Source organism: Tupaia chinensis, unplaced genomic scaffold (genome assembly GCF_000334495.1).
Source record: "Tupaia chinensis unplaced genomic scaffold, TupChi_1.0 Scaffold144336_1, whole genome shotgun sequence".
NCBI lineage: Eukaryota > Metazoa > Chordata > Mammalia > Scandentia > Tupaiidae > Tupaia > Tupaia belangeri.
This window is the reverse complement of record NW_006204194.1, coordinates 1,961,809-1,985,225: the sequence shown is the minus strand read 5'-3', so window position 1 is coordinate 1,985,225 and position 23,417 is coordinate 1,961,809. Positions and strand designations below refer to the sequence as shown.

General features: G+C 39.0%; 1 protein-coding gene and 1 pseudogene across 11 annotated transcripts in view; both read left to right on the top strand.

The window, feature by feature from the left end:
• The window catches only part of ZFP28 (ZFP28 zinc finger protein), a 55,221-nt gene that overhangs the window by 20,325 nt on the left and 11,479 nt on the right, over positions 1 to 23,417 (top strand). For 2 of the 11 annotated variants that reach the window (XR_003547552.1, XR_001369612.2), the window contains exon 6: positions 16,035 to 16,112. Coding sequence is in view for 5 of the 11 variants with exons in the window: in XM_014583498.2 (XP_014438984.1) it covers positions 8,291 to 9,996 (1,706 nt within the window). In the remaining 6 variants the exon portion in view is untranslated. Of the gene's footprint in view, positions 1 to 386; positions 483 to 1,132; positions 1,228 to 8,290; positions 12,557 to 16,034; positions 16,113 to 20,579; positions 21,110 to 23,417 lie in introns of those variants that run through there. The other 9 variants (XM_006166769.3, XM_006166767.3, XM_027767592.1 and 6 more) reach the window with 7 other exon arrangements.
• The window catches only part of LOC102494223 (protein MAK16 homolog pseudogene), a 7,901-nt pseudogene continuing 7,116 nt past the window's right edge, over positions 22,633 to 23,417 (top strand).

Sequence of the window (23,417 nt, the reverse complement as noted above, 5' to 3'; positions counted from 1 at the left end):
TGTTTCTCAAGCTGTTGAGGCTGGAATTTGAGCTGTGGTTAACCTTGTGAGATACAGCTTTTTCTGTGCACAGTTTTAACTGCTGCACCAATGCCCAACATTGAGTATTCACACGAAAATTTTTGCTGATTACTTAGTGAAAGATTATAGCTTAAATTTTGTTTTTATTATGAAAGAGGTTAAATATTTCCTCCCAAATTTAATTTTTCTATTTTATGCTTTTAACTGTTTTTTTATTTGTACTCATATCTGTATTTGTATCTTAAATGTCTTGAATGTTTTCTTAATAGTACCAGTAATTTTTACTTATAAATATACTAATTATCTATTGCCTCAACATTATTTTTCACATTTGATAATCAATTTCTATTTTAATTGTCTTAAAGTGTGATACGTGAACATTTTTTAGTGCATGCATTAGCCACAGAAGAGAGAAAGCAAGGAATCACTCCCTGGGGGGATTGCCATGCTGCAGTCCCTTCTCTTGGGATTTTGGGCGTGCACGCACACATGCCCAGCACGAATTTCAAGCCTCTGGATTCAAGACTCAAACTGCATTCGACTCTGTGGGAGTCTGGCAACATAACCATAATGCTATTATATGGTCTCAGTCTTAAGGTTTATCTGTAAGGCATGTGTGCTTGCTGGAAAGAGACAGAGGGAAGGTGAGAAGGGGTATGGCCATGCCACAATCCCTTTTCCTCCATTCTTCTTTGGGGATTTTGGGCACGCACGCACACATGCCAGGTGTGATTTTTGAAGCTTCCAGGTCTGGAACTTGAACTGCTGTTGGCCATCTGGGAATCCAGCACCTTAACCACTGTGCCACCTGGTGGCCCCCTTTCTCCTTTAATTAATAGATGTGTCATTGTCATTTGATCCATGTAACAAATTTGTTAGACCCTATTTCTGTTACTTGTTTAATTCTTGCTCTCTTTCTGTTTTATCCTCCTCCTTCCTTTCCTTTCATTCCTACTCATTTTTTTGTTCCTTACTTTTTCTTTATCTTGTCTTTTGCTATGTGGTCCTGTTTGTTTAATTTATATATTTTTATTATGGAAAAGTATATGTAACATAAAATTTAACCATTTTAAACTTTATAACTTTGTGACTTACCATTGTCTAATTCCAGAAATTTTCATTACAACAAAAGGGAACTCTATATATTGAACAGCTGCTCACTATTCCCTCCTTCCCCAATCCCCTGACACTACTAATCAGGTTCTGTTTCTATGGATTTCCTTATTTTGCATATGTCATATAAATGAAATTATACAATATGTGCTTACTGTGTCTCATTTCTTTCCCTTAATATAATGTTTTCAGTTTGTTCATGATGTAGCATTCATTCCTTTTTATGGCTGAATTACATTTTATGGATATGTTATATGCTGTTTATCTGTTCACCTGTTGATGAACATTTGAGATTGTTTGCAACTTTTGACTGTTGTGACTACTGCTGCTCTGAGCATTCATGTGCAAGTGTTTCTTTGAATGCCTCTTTTCAGTTATTTTAAGTATGTGGAGTAGAATTGCTGGGTTACGTAATAATTTTATATTTAACTTTTTAAAAAAAGAATTATTTTATTGGGACCAGCAGTTAATGTAATGGCTATGTCACTGGACTCCCATGTGGTCAATTGCGGTTCGAGTCCTGGACCTGGTGGCTTAAACTCATGCTGGGCATGTGTGCGTGTATGCCCAAGATCCCAAGAGGAGAATGGAGGAGAAGGGATTGTGGCATGGCCATCCCCTCTGGGAGGTGATTTCTTGCTTTCTGTCTCTCTGTCTCTGTCTTTCTGGCGAGCACACGCGCCCTATAGCCAAAAAAAAAATTTAGCTTGCTTGCTTGATTGAATTTAATTTGACCAGAGAGGGACAGAGTGTGAGAAAGAAAGACAGACAGAAATAAAGAGAGAGAGAGAAAAAGTAAGAGAGCAAGCCGCCAGGTCTGGGACTCAAACCATAGTTGGCCATGTGGGAGTCCAGCACCCTTAACCACCTCACCACCTGCCGGCTCCATATATTTAACTTTCTGAGAACCCATCAGCTACTCGGTTCTCGAAAAAGTCATGACTTTTTTCTATGGATTACTAATTATTTTTAATACTAGTTTTCAAGACATTGTTTTAATAATTTCCATTTTGGACTATTTATTCAGGGTGTATAAGGATACAGCTGACTTTTTTGTATTGGTCTTAGAGTCGCAACTTTGCCAAATTAATCCATACTTTCTTGGTGGATTCTTCAAGATTTTCTCTATACAAAATCATGTCATCTGTGAATGGAGATAGATTTTTAAAAAAAATTTATTTAATTTTACTTATTCATTCATTCATTTTAATTTGACCAGAGACACACACACACACAAGGGTAAGTGAGAAAGCAAGCCAACAGGTCTGGGACTAAAACCGTGGTCAGCCATATGGGAGTGTCCAGCACCTTAATCACCATGCCTCCTGCTGGCTCCTGGAGATAGTTTTATTTCTTTTCTCAAATGGATACCCTTTATTTTTATTTTCAATGCTCTGGCTAGGCTTTCAAGTAGTGTTGAATTTAAGTTGTGAAAAGAAGCATCTTTGTTTTATTGTTGATCTGAGGTAGAAAACTTTCAGTTTTAGATGTCATTTGGGAAAAAAAAAAAGACTTTTTCCCTTTTCTAATATCATCTTTTCCCATATACTTTATTCTCTATCATCTTTCTAAGACCAACGTCATCTATTTATATTTATTGTGATGTAACTATACGTGCACAAAATTCTCATGCATACAAATGACTTAGCAAAAGAACTTTAGGCAAAAATCACTCCTCTCTGTATGTTTATGATCTGAGATTAGACATATTTTTGTTCAGTTGTATATTTTAACAATGAAATATAATGTTCAATTTTATAAAAGCACTCACTTCAAAAGAGAAATTAACTGAGACTAGCAGTTAGCATAATGGCTATGTCGCTGTCCCATGTAGTCAGCTGCGGTTCAGAAGACTAGCATGGTGGCTTAAATTCACGCCGGGCACTCTGTGTGTGTGTGTGCCCAAGATCCCGAGAGGAGAATGGAAGAGAAAGGATTGTGGCGTGGCCATCCCCCCGGGGGATGATTCCTCACTTTCTGTCTTTCTGTCTCTCTCTGTCTTTCTGGCAAGCACACACGCCCTATAGCAAAAACCTCTCAAAAAAAAAAAAAAAAAAAAAAAAAAAAAAGAAAAGAAAAAGAAATTAACAGTTATCTCAGTAGATGGGGAAAAAAGCACTTGGCAGAATTCAACATTTTTTCATAATAAAGAAAAATAGGTATAGAAGCAATGTACTTCAACTCAGTGAAAGCCATCTATGGTAAGCCCATAGTTAACATCATACTGAATGATACAAAGCTAGAAACTTTTCTTTAAGATCAGGAACAAGGGGCCAGCAGGTGGTGTGGAGGTTAAGGTGCTGGACTCCCACATGGTCAGCTGTGTTTGAGTCCTGGACTTGGTGGCTTGCTTTCTCATTTTCCCTTTCTCTCTCTCTGTCTCTCTCTAGTGAAATTTGAATGAATGAATGAATGAATGAATGATTTTTAAAAATCAGGAACAAGACAAAGATGCCCACCCTTGCCAGTTCTGTTAAGCTGAATACTAGAAAGCCTAGCCAGATCAGTTAAATAATAAAAAAGATATATAAGGCATCTTGATCAGAAAAGAAATACAGTCATCTCTTTGCAAGTAATGTGATGATATTATATATGTAGAAAACCTAAGAACTCTATAAGAAAACAAGATAACCTTGTTCAAACTACTAAATGAATTCAGTAAATTTATAGGATATAAAATCAACATATATCTATACACTAATAGTCAAGTATCTGAAGAAGGAATCAAAAACAGTATGATTTACAATGTTAAAAAACACCAAAGAAAAATTTAACGAAGCAAGTGAAAGACCTGTACAATAAAACCTATAAAACACTAAAGAACAAAATTAAAGGAGGCACAAATAAATGGAAAGGTGTCCCATGTTCATGGATTGCAAGAATTATGTCCATACTACCCAAGGAGATCCACATATTCAGTGTATTCCTTTTCAAAATTCCAATGGTATTTTTCACAGAAATAGACAGTTCTAAAATTATTGTGAACTCTAAAAGACCCCAAATAGCTAAAGCAACCTAAAGCAAAATGAACAAGCTTGAAGTGTCATGCATCCCAATTTCAAATAGTACTATAAAGTTAATGGTAATCAAAACAGCATGGTATTGGCATAAAACCACACACATGGACCAGTAGAATAGACTAGAAAGCCAAGAAATAAATACTTGTTACTTGTAGTCAACTGATTCTTCTTTTTCTTTCATTAGAGAGATTTTTACTGTAGGGCTTGTGCACTCACCAGAGAGACAGAGGCAGACAGGAAGTGAGAAATCACCCCCCTCTGGGGGGGGGGATAGCCATGCTGTAGTCCCTTCTCCTCCATTCTCCTCTTGGGATCTTGGGCATGTGGGCATATGCACCAGCCGTGAGTTTTAAGCTGCCGAATCTAGGACTTGAACTGTGGTCAACTATGTGGGAATCTAGCAAGGTAACCATTAAATGCCATTTACTGGTTCCAGCCAACTGATTTTTAGCTTTACAGGAACACAGAGTGAAAAAAGGACAGACTCTTCAATATCTGATGTTGAGAAAACTGGATATACATATGCAAAAAAATGAAATTGGATCTTTATTTCACTACACACAAAAAGCAACTCAAAGTAGGTTAAAGACTTAAACATAAGACCTGGAACTATAAAACCATGAAAGCTTAGGGGAGAGACCAGCAGATGGCATGGCGGTTATGTTGCTGGACTCCCACATGGCCACCAGTTCAAGCCCTGGCCCAGTGACTTGAAAATCACACCAGGCGTGTGGACGTGCATGCCCAAGATCCCGGGAGAAGGGATTGTGGTGTCATCATTCCCCCTAGAGAGTGATTTCTCACTTTCTCTCTCACTGTATCTTTCTCACTCTCTAGTGAGCCCATGCACCCTAAGGCAAAAAACCTCTTAAAAAAAAAAAAAAACGATGGGAACCAGCAGTTAGCGTAATGTCTATGTTGCTGGATTCCCACGTAGTCGACCGCGGTTCGTGTCCCGGACCCGGTGGCTTAAAACTCACGCCGGGCGCGTGTGCGTGCGTGCCCAAGATCCCGAGAGGAGAATGGAGGAGAAGGGATTGCGGCGTGACCATCCCCCCTGGGGGGTGATTTCTCGCTTTCTGTCTCTATGTCTCTGTCTGTCTGGCAAGCGCACGCGCCCTACAGTGAAAATCTCTCAAAAAAAAAAAAAAAACATTTAGGAGAAAAGCTGTATATTATTCTTTGTAGTAACTTTTGGGGGTTGACATCAAGGGCACAGGTGACAAGCAAAAAATGTGGGATTTATCAAATTAAAATGTTTCTATACAGTAAAGGAAACAAAATAAAAACCTATGAAACAGAAAATACTTGCAAACCATGTATCCAATAATAGAGAACACTTGCAAATCATGTATCCAGTAATAGAAAATACTTGTAAATCATGTATCCATGTATCCAAATATATAAGGAACTTATAAAACAATACCAAAAAACCCAAATGACCTGATATGAAATGGTAAAGGGTTTGAAAAGACACTTCTCTAAAGAAGACATACAAAAGAGCAACAGATGTATAAAAGATAAATGGGCCAGCAGGTGATGTGGTGGTTGGGGTGCTGGACTCCCACATGGCTGGCTGCAGTTTGAGTCCTACCTTGCTTTCTCACCACCACCCCTTTGGTAAACATGGATGCCCTGTAGCAAATTAAACAGTAAGTAAAATTTAAATTTTTAAGTGGTGCTCAACATCTCTAATCATCAGGAAATGCAAATCAAAACCACTATGAGATATCCGAGACCTGTTAGGTAGCTGTTATCCAAAGATAAGTTTTGGTGAGGATGTGAAGAAAAAGGAACTTTTTTTGAAAAATTATTTTATTATTTAACTTAATTCATTTACTCATTTATTTAAATTTGACCAGAGAGGGAGTGTGTGTGTGTGTGTGTGTGTGTGTGAGTGAGAGAGAGAGAGAGAGAGAGAGTGCGTGAGTGTGCAAGTGAGCTACCAGGTCCAGGAGAGAGAGTGCGCACGCACGCATGCCACCAGGTCCAGGACTTGAACCATGATTGACCATGAGGGAGTCCAGTGCCCTTAACCACTATGCCATCTGCCAACCCCCAAAAAGAACTCTTATACACAGATAATGGAAATATAAACGAATACAACCATTATGGAAAACATGATGGTAGTTCTTAAAAAAACTAAAAATAGAACTACCATATGCTCTAGCAACTTCACTAGTGTGCATATATCAAAGAAAATTAGGGGACCAGCAGTTAGCGTAATGGCTATGTTGCTGGACTCCCACGTAGCTGACCACAGTTCAAGTCCCTGACCTGGTGGCTTAAACTCACACCGGGCATGTGTACGTACGTGCCCAAGATCCTGAGAAGAGAATGGAGGAGAAGGGATTGTGGCGTGGCCATCCCCCTTGGACATGATTTCTCACTTTCTATCTCTCTGTCACTCTCTCTTCTGATGAGCGCATGCGCCCTGTAGCAAAAACCTCTCCAAAAAAGAAAATGAGCACTTCACAGTGATATCAGCATTCCCACATTCTTGCAGCATTATTCACAATAGCCAAGTTATAGAAGCAATAAATAGATCAAGTCTGTGTTTGTATGTGTATATATAAAATGTGTGTGTGTTTTTGACACATACATAACACATGCTGAAATCTCTAAAGCTTTAACAAGAAGGAAATCTATTTATAACAATATCTATATGAAATAACCTGACTCAGAAAGACAGATACTGCTTGATGTCTCTTGTGTGTAGAATCTAAAAATAGTCAAGGTCAGAGAAAGAGCAGAAGGGTGGGAACCAGAGAAACGAGATATTGGTCAAAGTGTACACACTTTCAGTTATTAGTAATGTCCTTGAAATTTGCGAAAAGAGTGAATCTTAAGTATTCTCATCACATAAAAATAATTATGTGAGGTGATATGTTAGTTATGTTGTGGTAATCATTTCACAGTGTATACATATATCAAAACATTGTTTTGTACCTTAAACATAGACAGTTTTTATCAGTTATATCTCCGTAAGTCCAGGGGGGAAAAACATTATAAAGAAATGCAAAATTGAAAATACCTTTTAATAAATGGCCAGAGTTGGGACCAACAAATGACATAATGGTTACATCATGAACTCCCACGTGGCAAACTGTGGTTCGAGTCCTGGACTTGGCGGCTTGAAACTCAGAGTGGGTGTGTGTGCATGCCCAAAATCCTGGGAGAAGAGGAGAGGGGATTGTAGTGTGGCCCTCCCCTCTGGGTGTGTGTGGGGGGGTGATTTCTCACTTTCTGTCTCTCTGGAGATTGCATGTGCCCTATAGCAAAATTGACTCTGCCCAAAAGAAAAAACATCCCTCTCAAAAAAAAAAAAAAAAAGAAAAGAAAAGAAAAGAAAAGAAAAGAAAAAAAAAAAAGGCAGAAGTGAAGGTTCCTTGAAGTTTTCTGTAGTTTGGTAATTAAAAAATATGAAAATGATTTTGTGACAAGAAAATATGAAAATGATCTTTATTCATGATAGAACACATGCACATGAGAGAGGGAAAGGGAGATGAGCATCTGCACAGGCTCTAGTCATATCATGATCCCCTTCCTCCAGTCTTTCAGCTAGTGCATATGCCTGGCATGTTTCAGGTTGCCCAGCCTAGGGATTTCAACAAGCTTTGCTCTGTGGGATCTGACTTGTCTTAAGTAGTTCATTACCATTGTGCCACAGGGCTGACCAAACAATGTAGCTTTTTCTCAGGTGTATCAAATAAAATATTGTTAATATTATTGAAACATTTTCTGGTTGCAGAAAAGTTATTGTGGACTTTCAGGAAATTTTTGTGCTTGGCCAGCTCCTTTACATGACATGGTGTTTAACGATGACTGCTGTGGCATCCAAAGCAGAGTAGACAGGGAGTAAGAGTGAAGTAATGGTACTGACTCACAGCCCACCAACTTCTCACTTTTATGTAACTGGTTCTGCATACATTTAACTCCCCCCCCCCCCAGTTTTCTAGGTTATTGTGCAAATTCCATCTTGAGTTGTCTTACATACATTGCACACTGCATATTTAAATGTAATAGCTTCTAGAGCTGCTCAATTCATGTGGTTTAATTCACCAATTTTTCTTTTAGCAGATTCCTTTTTTCTAGCACATGATAAAGGAAGTATCTTTTTCCTTGATATCTTTCAGGCCAACAATCTATAGGTGAGACCCAGGAATTATTTCCAAAGCAGGACTCCTATGTTGAAGGAGTAATGGACAGAACCACAAACAATAGACTTGAGTGTTCCACTTTCAAAGAAAATTGGGATTCTGAGTACGTGTTAGAAAAGAAGCTGGTAGATCATGAAGCACAATTCAGGCAAGAGACAATTACTTACAACAAAACCCTCTCTAAGGAAAGAGGGCATATGTGTAACAAATCTGGAAGATGGTCCCGTTTGGACAATTCAGAAGAAAGAGTTTATCATCCCGATTCACTTAAAAGTTTCTCCAAAAACTCAGTTGTAATAAAACAGACAGGAATATATACAGGAAAAAAACTTTTCAAATGTAATGAATGTAAGAAAACTTTCACCCAGAGTTCATCCCTTACTGTTCATCAGAGAATTCATACTGGAGAGAAGCCCTATAAATGTAATGAATGTGGAAAGGCCTTTAGTGATGGTTCGTCCTTTGCACGACATCAGAGATGTCACACTGGCAAGAAGCCCTATGAGTGCATTGAATGTGGAAAAGCTTTCATACAGAACACTTCCCTTATTCGCCACTGGAGGTATTATCACACAGGGGAGAAGCCCTTTGATTGCATAGATTGTGGGAAAGCCTTCAGTGATCACATAGGACTTAATCAGCATAGGAGAATTCACACTGGAGAGAAACCTTACAAATGTGACGTCTGTCACAAATCCTTTAGATATGGCTCATCCCTTACTGTACATCAAAGGATTCATACTGGAGAGAAACCATATGAATGTGATGTTTGCAGAAAAGCCTTCAGCCATCATGCATCACTCACTCAACATCAAAGAGTTCATTCTGGAGAAAAGCCTTTTAAGTGTAAAGAATGTGGAAAAGCTTTTAGGCAGAATATACACCTTGCTAGTCATTTGAGGATTCATACTGGGGAGAAGCCCTTCGAATGTGGAGAATGTGGGAAATCCTTTAGCATCAGTTCACAGCTTGCCACTCATCAGAGAATTCATACTGGAGAGAAGCCCTACGAGTGTAAGGTATGTAGTAAAGCATTCACCCAGAAGGCTCACCTTGCACAACATCAGAAAACTCATACAGGAGAGAAGCCCTATGAGTGTAAGGAGTGTGGTAAAGCCTTCAGCCAGACCACACACCTTATTCAACATCAGAGAGTTCATACTGGAGAGAAACCCTATAAATGTATGGAATGTGGGAAGGCCTTTGGTGATAACTCATCCTGTACTCAACACCAGAGACTTCATACCGGCCAAAGACCTTATGAATGTATGGAATGTGGGAAGGCATTTAAGACAAAATCATCCCTTGTTTGTCATCGCAGAAGTCATACTGGAGAGAAACCTTACGAATGTAGTGCATGTGGCAAAGCCTTTAGTCATCGTCAGTCCCTTAGTGTACATCAGAGAATTCATTCTGGAAAGAAACCATATGAATGTAAGGAATGTAGGAAAACTTTCATCCAAATCGGACACCTTAATCAACATAAGAGAGTTCATACTGGAGAGAAGGCCTATAACTATAAGAAAAGCAGAAAAGCCTTTAAACAGACTGCACATTTTGCTCACCACCAGCGAATTCATACTGGAGAGTCATCAACACGTCCCTCTTTACCTTCTGTGTCAAATTCTGTGGATCTATTTCCCAAGTTTCTCTGGGATCCATCCTCACTTCCATCACCATAGTCTCAAGATGACATTTAGGCTAGGCTATGTCAGTAGTTTAACCACTCATTTCCCTGCCTTACTGTTTTATTTTTGTGTTTTGCTAGTGTAATTTATTCACTTCTTATGTGAAATTTGTGGGTCCTTTAAATTTATGAATGTGTAAGATGTGCTTAGCACAGTGCCTGGTCCATACTAAGTTAAGTAAACTTGGCTCCTATTAAAACATTACTTTCGATCATTGGAAAGTTACCACAGTCAGTTCTGATAAAAATGATGTGGTAGGATGAGGTTAGGGAAAACTGAGTATTAGATCAGGAATTAGAGTTCTCAAGGTAAATTGATGAGGTTTTGTCTGTGTTGGTTTAAAGTTTGATTCCATAATGCTAAATCAATGTTGAGGACTTTATTCTGTCCTACATGACTGTAAGGTGATATGACCTTGTCAATGAGAAAGTTTAACTTTTGACAACAGTCTTAGAAAGTCTAGAGAATATGAATGAGAGGCCTCCTGGAAAAATCAAATTGAAATAATCAGACTAAAGGAAGATTTATATGCATGAAGTTAAAAGTCCTGATGCATTACTCAAGAATTAGAAAACTTGGCAAGACTGCATATATTTAAAGTCACTTAGTATATGAATGAATTCTGTGAACTTTCAGGAAACTATTGGGGCCAGCAGGTACAGTGGTGGTTAAGACGCTGTATTCCCACATGGCCAACCACAATTCAACTCCTGGGCCTGGAGGCTTTTCTTACTTTCCCTCTGTATCTCTTGCTCCCTCTTTTTCTGGTCAAATTTAAAAATAAGAAATAAAATGAAATATTTTTAAATTAAAAATAAAAGCTATAAGCTCTGAGGTAAACTGATCTAAAATAGGGATCAGAAGTAAACTTTGACTCATGGTCACAGCCATACTGTTTTTATGTGACCAATGATCCAAACTTAAAAAAAATTTTTTTTAGAAGGATGGACAAAGTAGAAATATTTTCAACATTGAAAAATATTTGAAATTTAAAGTTTGGTGCCTGTAAATAAAGTTTTTTTTGGCACAAAGCCACACTTACTCATTTACACAATGTCTATGGCAGCTTGCAGAATACAAAAGTAGTTTAAATGTGACAGAGATACATGATCCATGAAGCCAAAAATATCTATTTTATCTTTACTCTAAAGCAGAGTCAACCAACCGTAGGTAATGGACGGAATCCTATCTGCTGCCTATTTTTGCCATCCCCTGATTTAAAGTAGAGAATAATATACAGAAGGCTTTTAATTTTATGAGGGTAATACAACTCTCCTATCAAAATCAAACAACCTATAAACCAACTTATTTCTGAATAGAGGTGAAATGAAATTAGTAAGCTATATCGAAAAGTAGAAAATATGTCAATAAAAGAAATAGTGATTTTTTTTTTTAGGTGAAGTACTCACTACTGTTAAAATGTTTGTAAACTGTAATTCCAGACAGTGTCCTGGTAAGATGTTTACTTTGACAGTTTTATGTGAAATAAAATGAGAATGTTTAATCAAGGAAGCAATAGCAAAGACATTTTTGAAGTAGATTTGTTTACATGTGAAATTTTGGTCTATAATAAGACTGACATTTCAATATTGGGAAAATTATATTTTGATAGTTGGTTACATCTCCATGGGGGGGAAAACATATTTGTACTCTACAGGAAAAAATGAGAATTGTATTAAGAATCTCTGATTATAAAATAATGTGTTAGAAGCAAACATAGAAGAAGGGGAGCCTTTATCAAGCAGGTGATGGAGTCCTAGAGGCCATAAGAAAGAGAATAAGTTGGACTATGCAAAATTTTAAAACTTTGGCATAGTAAAAGGCACCAAAAATGGAAAAGATAATTGTCAGAAAATGTGTGTGATCTACACAAAACTTTATGACATTTAGTAACGGAGCGCTATTACACATACAGAGCACTGAAGGAAATTGGCAGTGCATCTATGGCATAACTGAAGAACTCAAATGAAGACAGACACTTTCTGATGGTCTTAACCTCAGTAGTCAGAATACAGATGAAAAGAAATTTTCTTGGCTCTTAGATGAATTACAATGTAAAATTTAGATAATATCTAGTACAGGTATTGGTATGGGAAAATAGGTACTTACTGATTAGCAATGTAAATTCTCTGCAATTTTTGGATGGCATGTGGCGTGTCCTGTCAACACTGTAAATGTGCTTTCCTTTTGAAATAGTAATTCCAGATCTAGGAATTTTATCCCACTGGAATAAGTAGATCAATGTAAATAATGTTTATTGCAGAATTGTTTTAATTACAACAAATAGGAATTTAGTGTCCTGCCATGCAGATTGATTAAATTGTAGTTATCTGATACAATATTGCACAGTTAATAGAGAGCAATTAACTTCTATGTCTACTTCTGTGAAAGGTTGTCTGCAATATATTAAATGAAATATGTAATTTGCACAAGCTTATGTGTACAGTGATCTTGTAGTCAGTGTCAAAATTAATATCAAATATAGGGGCTGGAAAGTGACATGGTGGTGATGGTGCTGGACTCCCACATAGTTGACCATTGTTGGGAGTCCCAGGTCTGGTGGTTTGCTTTCTTGTGGTCTCTCTTTCTCATCAAAATAATAATTATAATAATGAAAATTATTTTAAAAAATTAATATTGAATATATGTGTGTGGCACACATATAAAAGCACACATTCAGTATGTATGTTTCTCTCGTTAGCATACATACTCTTCCTAACTTTTTAATAGGCACTTTTTCCTCATTCTATATTGAACTGTTAGTCATACATGGCTCTACTTGAGCCAGCCAGAAGTTTTCCTTCTTTGTTGATTGAAGTCACAGGGTCACAATTGGACAATATCTGGCTTTATGAACCAGTAGGGCCAGATAGGTGTTTTCTTTTAGTCCGTATTAATTTTGATTGCTTAGAACCCCTTTATTGTACCAGCTGTTGTGTATGTGTATGGTGTGTATGTGTATTTCTGAACTGGAAGTTGAACTGGATAATTTTCTTTGGTAGAAACCTAAAGATTAGATTTCTGCATCCATCATTGGGATCCACTGAGATAATTTCTGCTTTCTCATGTCCCAATTTTACTCAGCACTTTAAATCTGTGAGCTACTTGGTGTTCTTCTAATACTTAGTTTCCTTTTTTTTTTTTTTTAAATCTTTTTGTGACCCACTGAATCTAATACTTAATATCTAACTTTAAGTTAGAGTCAGGTCTTACGTTTCAACCAAACAAAGGCTAACCACTATAGAAAGTGATACCAGCAACTGATTACCAGGCTATAGAGAAGTAGGGTGTTAAGGATTGCTATTCTTTTAAAGTATTTCTTTCATGGAAAGAGAAACAGGTACCCTTGACAGGACTGTGTCATACCTTGATTCTCTCCCCTCATTCCTGTCTTCCATCCAGCAAAGATCATGAATGCACCTGGTGTGTTCAAGTCAACCTAGGTTCTGAACTCGAGACCTTCTGATACGGCTTTATTATTGTGTAGCAACTCTACCTTCTGTGCCACTGCATCTGGGCCGAAGGACTGATTATTGGGAGAGACAGATCAAAAGCAGAGAAATTCCTAGTCCTTTTTTGTACTAGATAGGGAAATTCATGATATAGCAGAATCATAAACCATTTGTAATTAAGGATGAGATAGCTTCTACCAAAAACTAAAGGTTTTTACTACTTTCAAAAATGTATGTATAGTGCTTCTTTATAACTAGATTATTAAAATTTTAAGACACATTGAAATTCTGACCTTAAGCTAGAAATTGAAATCAGGACTTTATGACTGTTGGAAAGAACCTCTTATTCCTTTTAAACATGGGACTGTGATTACTGAAAACCAAATGCAATTATAGATGTAGGTAATTGCTGAGCTGTGATGCTTGCTAAATTCCCAACCTTGCCAATTCTCCTTATTACTTTGGAAAATATTTGAATTCAGGTTATTAGCATGAGGCTATCAGGAAGGATTCAAGCAGCTTTAGAAAACTTTACTCCTCCTTCAGTCCTTAAGAAACCTGACTAATTCTTACCATGATTCCAATTTTTATTTTTTAGAGATTTTTGCTACAGGGCTCCCGTGCTTGCCAGAGAAACAGAAAGGAAGAAATTACCCCCCCCAGGGGGTATAACCACACCGTAGCCCCTTCTCTTCCATTCTTCTCAGGATTTGGGGGACACACATGCACCTGGCATGAGTTTTAAGCCACTGGGCCCAGCACTCAAACTGCGGTCGACTATGTGGGAGTCCAGTGATATAACCATTATGCCATCTGCTAGTCCCCCATGATTTCCTTATGACTAAAAATTTAGTTGTCTCTACTTTCACTATTACTGCTTATCTAGTAATCAAAGTCAGAATTAATTTTTTTTCTCTGTTTATAATAGAGCATGTGTGTGCATGAGAGAGAGGCGTGGCCTCCACTACATCTGGTTATGCTATGAGCGCCTTTCTCCAGTCCTCCAGTCTGTCAGATCTTGGGCACAAGTACCCAACACATTTCAGGCTATGTGGCCTAGGGATTTGAACTGTCTTCACCATGTATGATCTGGGTTCTCTTAAGCAGCACATTACTGCTGTGCCATGGATCTGGCCTCTGAACCGGAATTTAACGTGATTTGTCATTTGAAACATGAAGAGAAGATTATTCTTACCCAGAATGTTAATGTCCTTCACTCGTTACACCATAAAATAATCTAGAGAACATTTTTGGAAAATGTAGAAATTACTTTGCACAGTATATAGGGACTTGAAAGAATCAAAGAGTTTAAAATACTAAATTGAATCTTTTCTCTTTATGCCCGTCACTACTTCCGCAAGATCCCCTGTCAGGATCTAGTAGCAGTTCCATGTTTCTTTGACTTAAAAGAAGCAAATGTCTTTAAAATTTTCTCCGTGGGATACCAGCAGTTAGTGCAATGGCTATGTTGCTGGACTCCCATGTAGTTGACCATGATTTTAGGGCCGGATCTGGTGGCTTAAACTCTCTCCAGGCATGTGTGCATGCATGCCCAAGATCCCAAGAGGAGGATGGAGGAGAAGGAATTGTGGCGTGGCCATCCCTCCTGGGGAGTGATTTCTTGCTTTCTGTCTCTGTCTCTTTCTGGAGAGCACACGCATCCTATAGCAAAAATCTCTCCATTTTTTTTTTTTCCTCCTTGGGGCCAGCAGGTCACATAGTGGTTAAGGCACTAGACTCTCATGCAGTTGACCACTGTTTAAGTCCTGGACCAGGAGACTTGAAACTCATGCTGGGTGCATGTGTGTGCATGCCCAAAATCCAAAGAGGAGAATGGAGGAGAAGGGATTGTAGCAAGGCCATCCCCCCTTGGGGACGATCTCTTGATTTCTGTCTCTCTGACTCTCCAGTGAGCACATACGTCCTATAGCAAAAATCTCTCTCCCCCCAAAATTATCCTCTTTTAGGGATTGTCATTGAGAATGATTGTTATTGGAAGTGATTTCATTTGTAAAGGATATATAACTTCTGTAGGATCTGTGGCATGTATTGGATTATAGAGTGACAGTTAAGTATGAGAAGAAAGTTAAATGGTCATAATAGACCTCAGAGCTCCAAGAATGTTTTGATTTCTGATATTAACACTGTATTTAATAACTGGTTTCCAAGGTTAAAACTGCACTAAGGTTTTGTTTTAGTAAAAGACACTATGGCATGGCATTCAGGTCTCTCATTGATTTTAATCAATGGCAAGTGAACTGGGTACTCTTAAATATTAGTAGTAAAAAATCACCACGAAGATATCCATTGGAATTTCTTAACACTTTGCATTTATACAGAATGAGGGCTTATGGAGAAATCTTATGCAAGAGTACCTTACAGCAGTTCCACTCAGACCACAAACCCATACTTTGGTTATTTTCTTAGGCCTTGGGAATGGATTTCTTAATGCTATCTATGATGTACCTATACCACCAAAAATTTCTTAACTATTATCTAGAATTGATTTTGGGATGTGGCTGCCCAGCTACCCTTGCTTCTAGTTGTGGCTATTAAGACTAATTTTCTTCAACTTGGCAGTAATAGAAGTGGACTACATGTAAATCTCATTGCGGTTCACTCCATTGGACAAAAGCTGGAGCCACAAATATCTCTGAGGTAAGTTTAGCAACTCATTTGAATAAGAGTATCTATGAAGGTCTTGCTTAATCTCTTCATAGAGTTTTAATATGATTAAATAGTACTTCAGCTTGATATTGCTGAGGTTCTAAGAAAAGATTTTACAGTCATGCCTTTTGTTTTCTCTCTAGACCAGTTTTCTTAGCAGTACCTTGGATTTTATCTTTGCTTGGAAAACATTTCTTGATTTTAGCTTCATGCGCCATCTGCAGAAGCTGCACATTTTCAAAACCCTAATATTCTGGCTCCTTATTAACAGATCTTTCCTCGATTTATATCTATTTCATTGACTTCCTATAAGTAGCAAGGGGAAAACAACAACAACAAAGTCAGTACACTGAACACATCAATTGAAAAAAGCTTAGGGAAACCACCCAGTGCTTCCCACATTAACTCCAGGTAATGTGGTTGCTAAGCTTTCTGCCACTACATAACAAAGACACCCCTATTCCCACTTTTACAGTTGTTCTCACTGTTCTTTACGTCTTTACCAGCACTTAATATCCAGAATTTCTGAGCAGTCACTTTTCTATGCAAGTAAAGAATAGACCCTAAGCATCCAAGTAAAGGCTGAAAGAACTGAATAGAGTCTTCAGCACTGCCTCCCTTAATGAGACAGCATTTGAAGATTTGAACTGAACTGCCTACTACTACAACAAAATCAGTAGCCTTTACAGGAACATAACAGAGTCTCTACAGTGTGTTATTCATGCAGAGATAAAAATTAAAAAGATATAAAAAAAAAGCCATATTCACCAGAAAAATCAAGAAAAATCCAGAGAACTCAATATTGGAATTAGTAAAAAAGTAATGTTAAAACCCCATTATAATGATTTTGAATGCTATAAAAGATATACGAGAAAATGTATTAGTGAATGAGAAGATGGGAATTTCATCAAATGAATAAATAAATTCTAAAATGTGAATTCTGTAATGAGAAATACAATATTTGAACTGAATAGGTTTAATAGGAAATTGGAGATGGCACAAAAGTCAGTGAAGTTGGATATAGGTAACAGAAATAACATAATTGGAAACAGAAAGGGTTGAAAGAAATACAAAGGACCAAACAGTGCTTCATCAACTTGTGATAATGTCAAAAGATATAACATATGTGTAATTGGAGATACAAAAGGAGAAGAAAATGGATGGAATATAAAACCTGTTTGAATGATGTCCAAACATTTCTCAAATTTGGTAAAAAAAAAACAAACAAAAAAAAACCCCACATCTCTTCACTTCCAAGAATGTTACAAAGCCCCAAGGAGAATAAATACAAAGAAAACCACACCTGGTACATCAGGTGAGATTCTGCTGAAACCCAAAGATAAAAAGAACACCTGAAATGGCCAAAGAAAAATGATGTATTACTGACAGGAAGCGTGGTACATATGACCTCATAATCACAAACTTAGGACAGTGGAATAACACATTTTTTCAAGTGCTTGGAGAAAGAAAACCTTTTAACCTTTAATTCTATATTCAGAGAAAGTATTCTTCAAAAATGAAGTAAAAATATAGGCATTTTCAGGAAAGCAGCTAAGAATCTGTTAATAGCAAAGCTACATGACTAGAAATGCTAAAGGGAAGTTTTTCAGACTTGATGGAAATATTAGATGATAATTTGCATCTCAGGAAGAATGATGGAAATATTAGATGATAATTTGCATCTCAGGAAGAATGATGAACTCTAGAAATGATAAATATGCAGGTAAATATAAAAGTTAACATTTCTTCTCTCGGTTTTTGCAAACTGTTTAAAACTTTGTTCATAGTCAAAATGATAAAATTTCATTGTGGGATTTCTAAGTATATAAATGACATACACATATATACTTATGTATAAGTATATTATCAGTGATAGCATAAGTGATAAGGGCATAAGTTGAACTATATTACAGTATTTTTTTTTTGGGGGGAGAGGTTTTTGCCATAGGGCACATGCACTCGCCAGACAGAGAGACAGAGAGACAGAAAGCGAGAAATCACCCCCCAGGGGGGATGGCCATACCTCAATCCCTTCTCCTCCATTCGCCTCTTGGGATCTTGGGCACACACACATACACGCCCGGCGTGAGTTTTAAGCCGCCGGGTCCGGGACTTGAACCGTGGTCGACTACATGGGAGTCCAGTGACCTAGCCATTATGCTAACTGCTGATCTCTGTGATTGCAGTATTCTTACATTTCACATGAAGAGGTGCAATGTTAATGTCAAATACATTGAAAAAGTAAAGGTGTTTAACCTAACGACTAAAATACACTAAATGTGACCTAAATGTAAAATATACTTAATGCCAAGCACTACAGCTAAAAGGTCAACATATTAAAATAGAGTTAAAAATATTTAATAAACAAAATAAGTCAGGAAAGGAGGAATAAAGAAACTAAAGACAGGTGGCATTTTTTTTTTTTAAATTTGACTAAAGAGAGACAGAGAAACGGAAACCGAGAAAACAAGCTCCAGGTCTAGGCCTCAAACCATGGTTAGCCATGTGGGAGTCCAGCACCTTAACCATCATGCCACCTGCTTGCCCCCCTCCCAAAATTTAAAAAGCAAAATGGTAAACCTAAATCCAATCTTACAGATAATGCATTCATTGCTCCTTCTATTTAACTGGCCATCCATTTAGGAAAGAAAAGCAACTTAGGGTTTTAATAGCGAGAGAAACATGCTCACCTGTCCAGTGCCAAAGAATGGATATGGAGACATGAGTATGGCGAAGGAAGACTTCAGTGGTAGTCTTGCAAGATTGGGTATCTGATGGCATACCTGGAATGGTTACAAAAAAGAATTCATTCCCTAGTGCATAAGTTCTTTCCCTGCTTTCTCATTGGCTGAGTACTATGGGGTGTACAATCTTCCTGGATGTCATCTCAGTTTTATTATTCCCTTATTAGGTATTTATTGTCCCCTTCCCTCTCTTGTCTGATGGAAAAATATAGGCTCAGGACAAGCCCATGAAAAAGGCCCACCAAATGTTCTGAGAAGAACCAGGAAGTAAAAAGCAAAGCACTGGTGCATAGCCGCCATCTTGAGAAACCATTTCTCAAGGGTAATCTGTTGTTTTGGGGTTTTATTTGTTCAGGAACTTTCTAGGAATGTGTATTTTCTGGGGTTGTTACATCTGCTAGCTGGTTAAGCAACTTTTGTTAAGTTATTCTTGAAAATGAGTCACTCAGGCTTTTTTTTTTTTTTTTTTTTTTTTACAATAGGAAGAAAAAAGACATATTGGCAGATAACATGACTATTGACTATGAAACAAGAACCTATAAAAGAATCAGGTTACCAGATTGCAGGACAATAGTATTGTTTTGTTTCTACTCTTCTGCCCCTAGTTTTAATTGAGATTGTTATAATATCCCATTTTCTCTACCCTTTTTTTAATGCCCCCCACTCCCCAGTTCATGATAGTGTGTGTGCATACACACATGACAGACAAATAGGTGAGCACCCTCTACGGGGTCTGCTCATATGATGTAAATCCGTGTTTCTTACCTGCATCATTTTCCTTCTCTGAAGAATTTCTTGAACATGTCTTGCAAGGCTGGTCAATTGATGGCAAAGTCTCTCAGTTTTTATTTGACTGAGAAAATATTTATCTTTTACTTTTGAAAGGTAGTTTTGGTGAATACAGAATTTTATGCTGATTTTTTTCTTTTTCCAACACTTGAAATATTTTACATTACTCTCTTCTTGCTTGTATAATGTAGCAATACTTTTCTAGTGAGTAGTGTGATGTAACTCTCATCCGTTCTTCTGTTGGCAAGGCGCTCTCCCATCCCATACACTTCAAAATGTGAGGGAACCAGCAGTTAGCATAATGGCTATGTCGCTGGACTCCCACGTAGTCGACCGCGGTTCGCGTCTCGGACCCGGTGGCTTAAATCTCACGCCGGGCGCGTGTGCGTGCGTGCCCAAGATCCCGAGAGGAGAAGGGAGGAGAAGGGATTGCGGCGTGACCATCCCCCCTGGGGGGGTGATTTCTCGCTTTCTGTCTCTATGTCTCTGTCTGTCTGGCGAGCGCAGGCGCCCTATAGTGAAAACCTCTCAAAAAAAAAAAAGTGAAACAAAGCCTTGTTCACAGGAGTCGGCAGCGGAATGTAAGGTCTGTTTGAATTTCAAAGGCCTGAGTAAACAGGAGTCTGAGACTTCTCTTATTCCCTGCTCCCATCAGGGTTATTGCCCAAAAGACATGTTTTAGTTTACAGTGAACAAACTGATGTTACTGTTAAATTATTTTGGCCTAAAACAGCCGCTGTACTCCCACACTTTGAATCCTATGGATAAGCCAATCACAGCAGCTAGGTTTCGGTCAATCACAGGCATCCCAGCTTTTAAACTATGTTAATACAGACAAACTTCAAAATATAACCAATGATTTCTCTACCTCAATCCTTCACTTACTTTTTTTGTATGACACTTTCCTGTTCTGCCAACTTAACAGGCGGAGTTGACCACAAGTCTGGCCGAAGTTGTCCGGAAGTCTAGGGACAACTGTGTTAAGATTTGCTGTATTAAAACTCTAGTAAACTGGCTGTTTATTTTTCTTTTAACACTACAAAGGATTACATATTTTACAATATGACTCCCACCCTTTCTTCATCTCAGTGTTCCCAAATTCATGATATAACAAATAAGGCACGACCAATCAGTTGTGTCTATTACTTAAAATGGACCAGTGTAAACTTTTTTTAAAAAAGAATTATTTAATTTATTTATTTTAATTTGACCAGAGAGAGGGAGGGAAAGTGAGCAAGCTACCAGGTCCGGGACTTGAACCATGGTTGACTCATGTGGGGTGTCCAGCACCTTAACCACCAGGCCACCTGCTGGTCCCTGGACCATTGTAAACTTTGGACTAACAACTTGTAACCCTCACCCCTCCTTCTTCAAGTGGGTGGTATTTCTGGGAAACCAGAGTGTTTATCTGGGTAATTCATCTTAAGTTCAAATAAACCATTTTTATTTCACTTATGCCTCAGTCTTCTTTTTAGGTTGACAGGATATTCTTTTTTGTTTTCTGTGGCTTGAATATGTCTAGATGTGTATTTTCTTGATATTTATCCTGCTTGGTATTCTCTGGGCTTCCTGGGTCTGTTTTAGAAATTTCTCTGCTGGCAACCAGCAGTTAGCGTAATGGCTATGTTGCTGGACTCCCACGTAGTCGACCGCGGTTTGTGTCCCAGACCTGGTGGCTTAAAACTCACGCCAGGCACGTGTGTGTGCGTGCCCAAGATCCCAAGAGGAGAATGGAGGAGAAGGGATTGTGGCGTGACCATACCCCCTGGGGGGTGATTTCTCGTTTTCTGTCTTTATGTCTCTGTCTGGGGAGCACACGCGCCCTATAGTGAAAAATCTCTCCAAAAAAAAATTTTTTTTTCTCTGCCATATTACTTCAAATACTTCTCTCTTCTTCAGTATTTCAGTTATGCATATATTTCACCTTTTCTGATAGTCACGTAATTCTTGGATTGTCCTGACCCGGGGGGGATAGCCAAACAGGTTTCCTGAGTGAAGGAGTGAGAGCTGGGACAAGCGGCATACTGTTACAGCATGGAGATGACACCGTGTCGACAGTGTCGTCTGTTTATTGTGGGCAGCACGGTACAGCACAGAGACGACGCAGTGTTACAACTCTTCAGGGTCGCTTCGTCTATTGTGAGCAGCATGGAGACAACGTGGTGTCACAGCTCTTCAGGGTCGTCCGGAGACAATGTAGTGTTACAGCTCTTCAGGGTTGCGTCGTCTATTGTGAGCAGCATGGAGACGATGTAGTGTCACAGCTCTTCAGGGTGGTCCAGAGATGATGTAGTGGTACAGCTCTTCAGGGTCGTCTGGAGACTGTGCGGTGTTTCAGCTCTCCAGGGTCGTCATCATCTTCCTGGTCGTCTGTGTCATCTTCCTGGTCGTCTGGATACTGTGGGCCAGGCATCATGGTTATATACATTGCTGGTGGGCTGTGATTGGTTGTAAATGGTGGGTTATGATTGGTTGCTTTTGGACCAATCATGAGGTGCTGGATATGCAAATCTGAGGGATTCTAGTGGCCAATCAGAGCAAGGTTTTGAAGGTCAGGTTTTTTGAAGGTAACCAATCATGGCAATTGTTTGCTCTCTGAGAAACCTCGGCAGACTCGCTGGTGCACAGCCTCCCACACTGGATATTCAATTTTTTTCTTCTTGCTGTTTGTATTTCAATTTTGGAACCCGCTTCCATCCTTTTAAAGTTTATTAATTATTTCCTTTTACAAATGAGAGAGACAGAGACAAGCACCCTCAACAGGGTCCCCATGCCATGATTCACTTCCTCAGCTCCAGCCAACCTGGATCCTATGATCCAGGCACCTGTGCCTGGCATGTTAGAGAGGTCTCTAGCTGCAAACCTAGAACCTTCCTATATGCATCAGCACCACCATCTAGCCCCACTTTGGGAAATTTCTGTTGATGTATGTTCAAGCTGTGCTATGTCTTGGTCAGCAGGGCTGACCAGAAGACTCAATGACTTACACAAAGGACTGTATTTCAACAGTTCTGGAGGCTGGAAAGTCCACGATAAAGGTATCAGCAGATTTTGTTTTTTGAGAGGAACATCTTGGCTTACAAATGACTTCCAGTCAGCTGTGACTGACGTGACCTTTCTATGCTGGATGCTTGAGCACAGAGATCTCTTCTTCCTCCTTTAATGAAGGTCCCACCTAATCATACTTCCCAAAGATACCACCTAATATATTGGAGGTTAAAAATTCAAATAAACAATTTAGAGACACACACGCATTTAGCCCATAACATGCGATATCCTGACTAGATTGTCAATGCTGAGTTAAGTGGCTTTTTTAAAAATTATTTTATTGAACTGTATTTATTTGTGTATTTATTTTAATTTGACCAAAGAGGGACAGAGAGAGAGAAAGTGAGAAAGCAAGCCGCCAGGTCCCAGACTTGAACTTCAGTCGACCACGTGGGAGTCCAGCACCCTTGCCACCTGCCGGCCCCAGTGTGTTGTTTTCAGTTTGTTACAGAGCAGTGTGAGAAGGGGAAAAGTTCCCCCACCCCACGGCGGGGGAGCCGAGTCACGCTCCCCGCCTCCGCGACCCCAGTCCCGCCTGCTGGGCCGGGGCACTCCGGGCTGGGCGGAGTCGGGCGGAGTCGGCCCGAGGGTGCGCGGACACCCCTCGGCGGCGGCGCGCAGGGAGCCGCCCTCCCGACCACACCTCCGGCGGCCGCGGCGGCGGAAGTGCACGCCCACTTCCGGCGGGGGCCCGCGGGTAGGGTGCGGGGGTGGG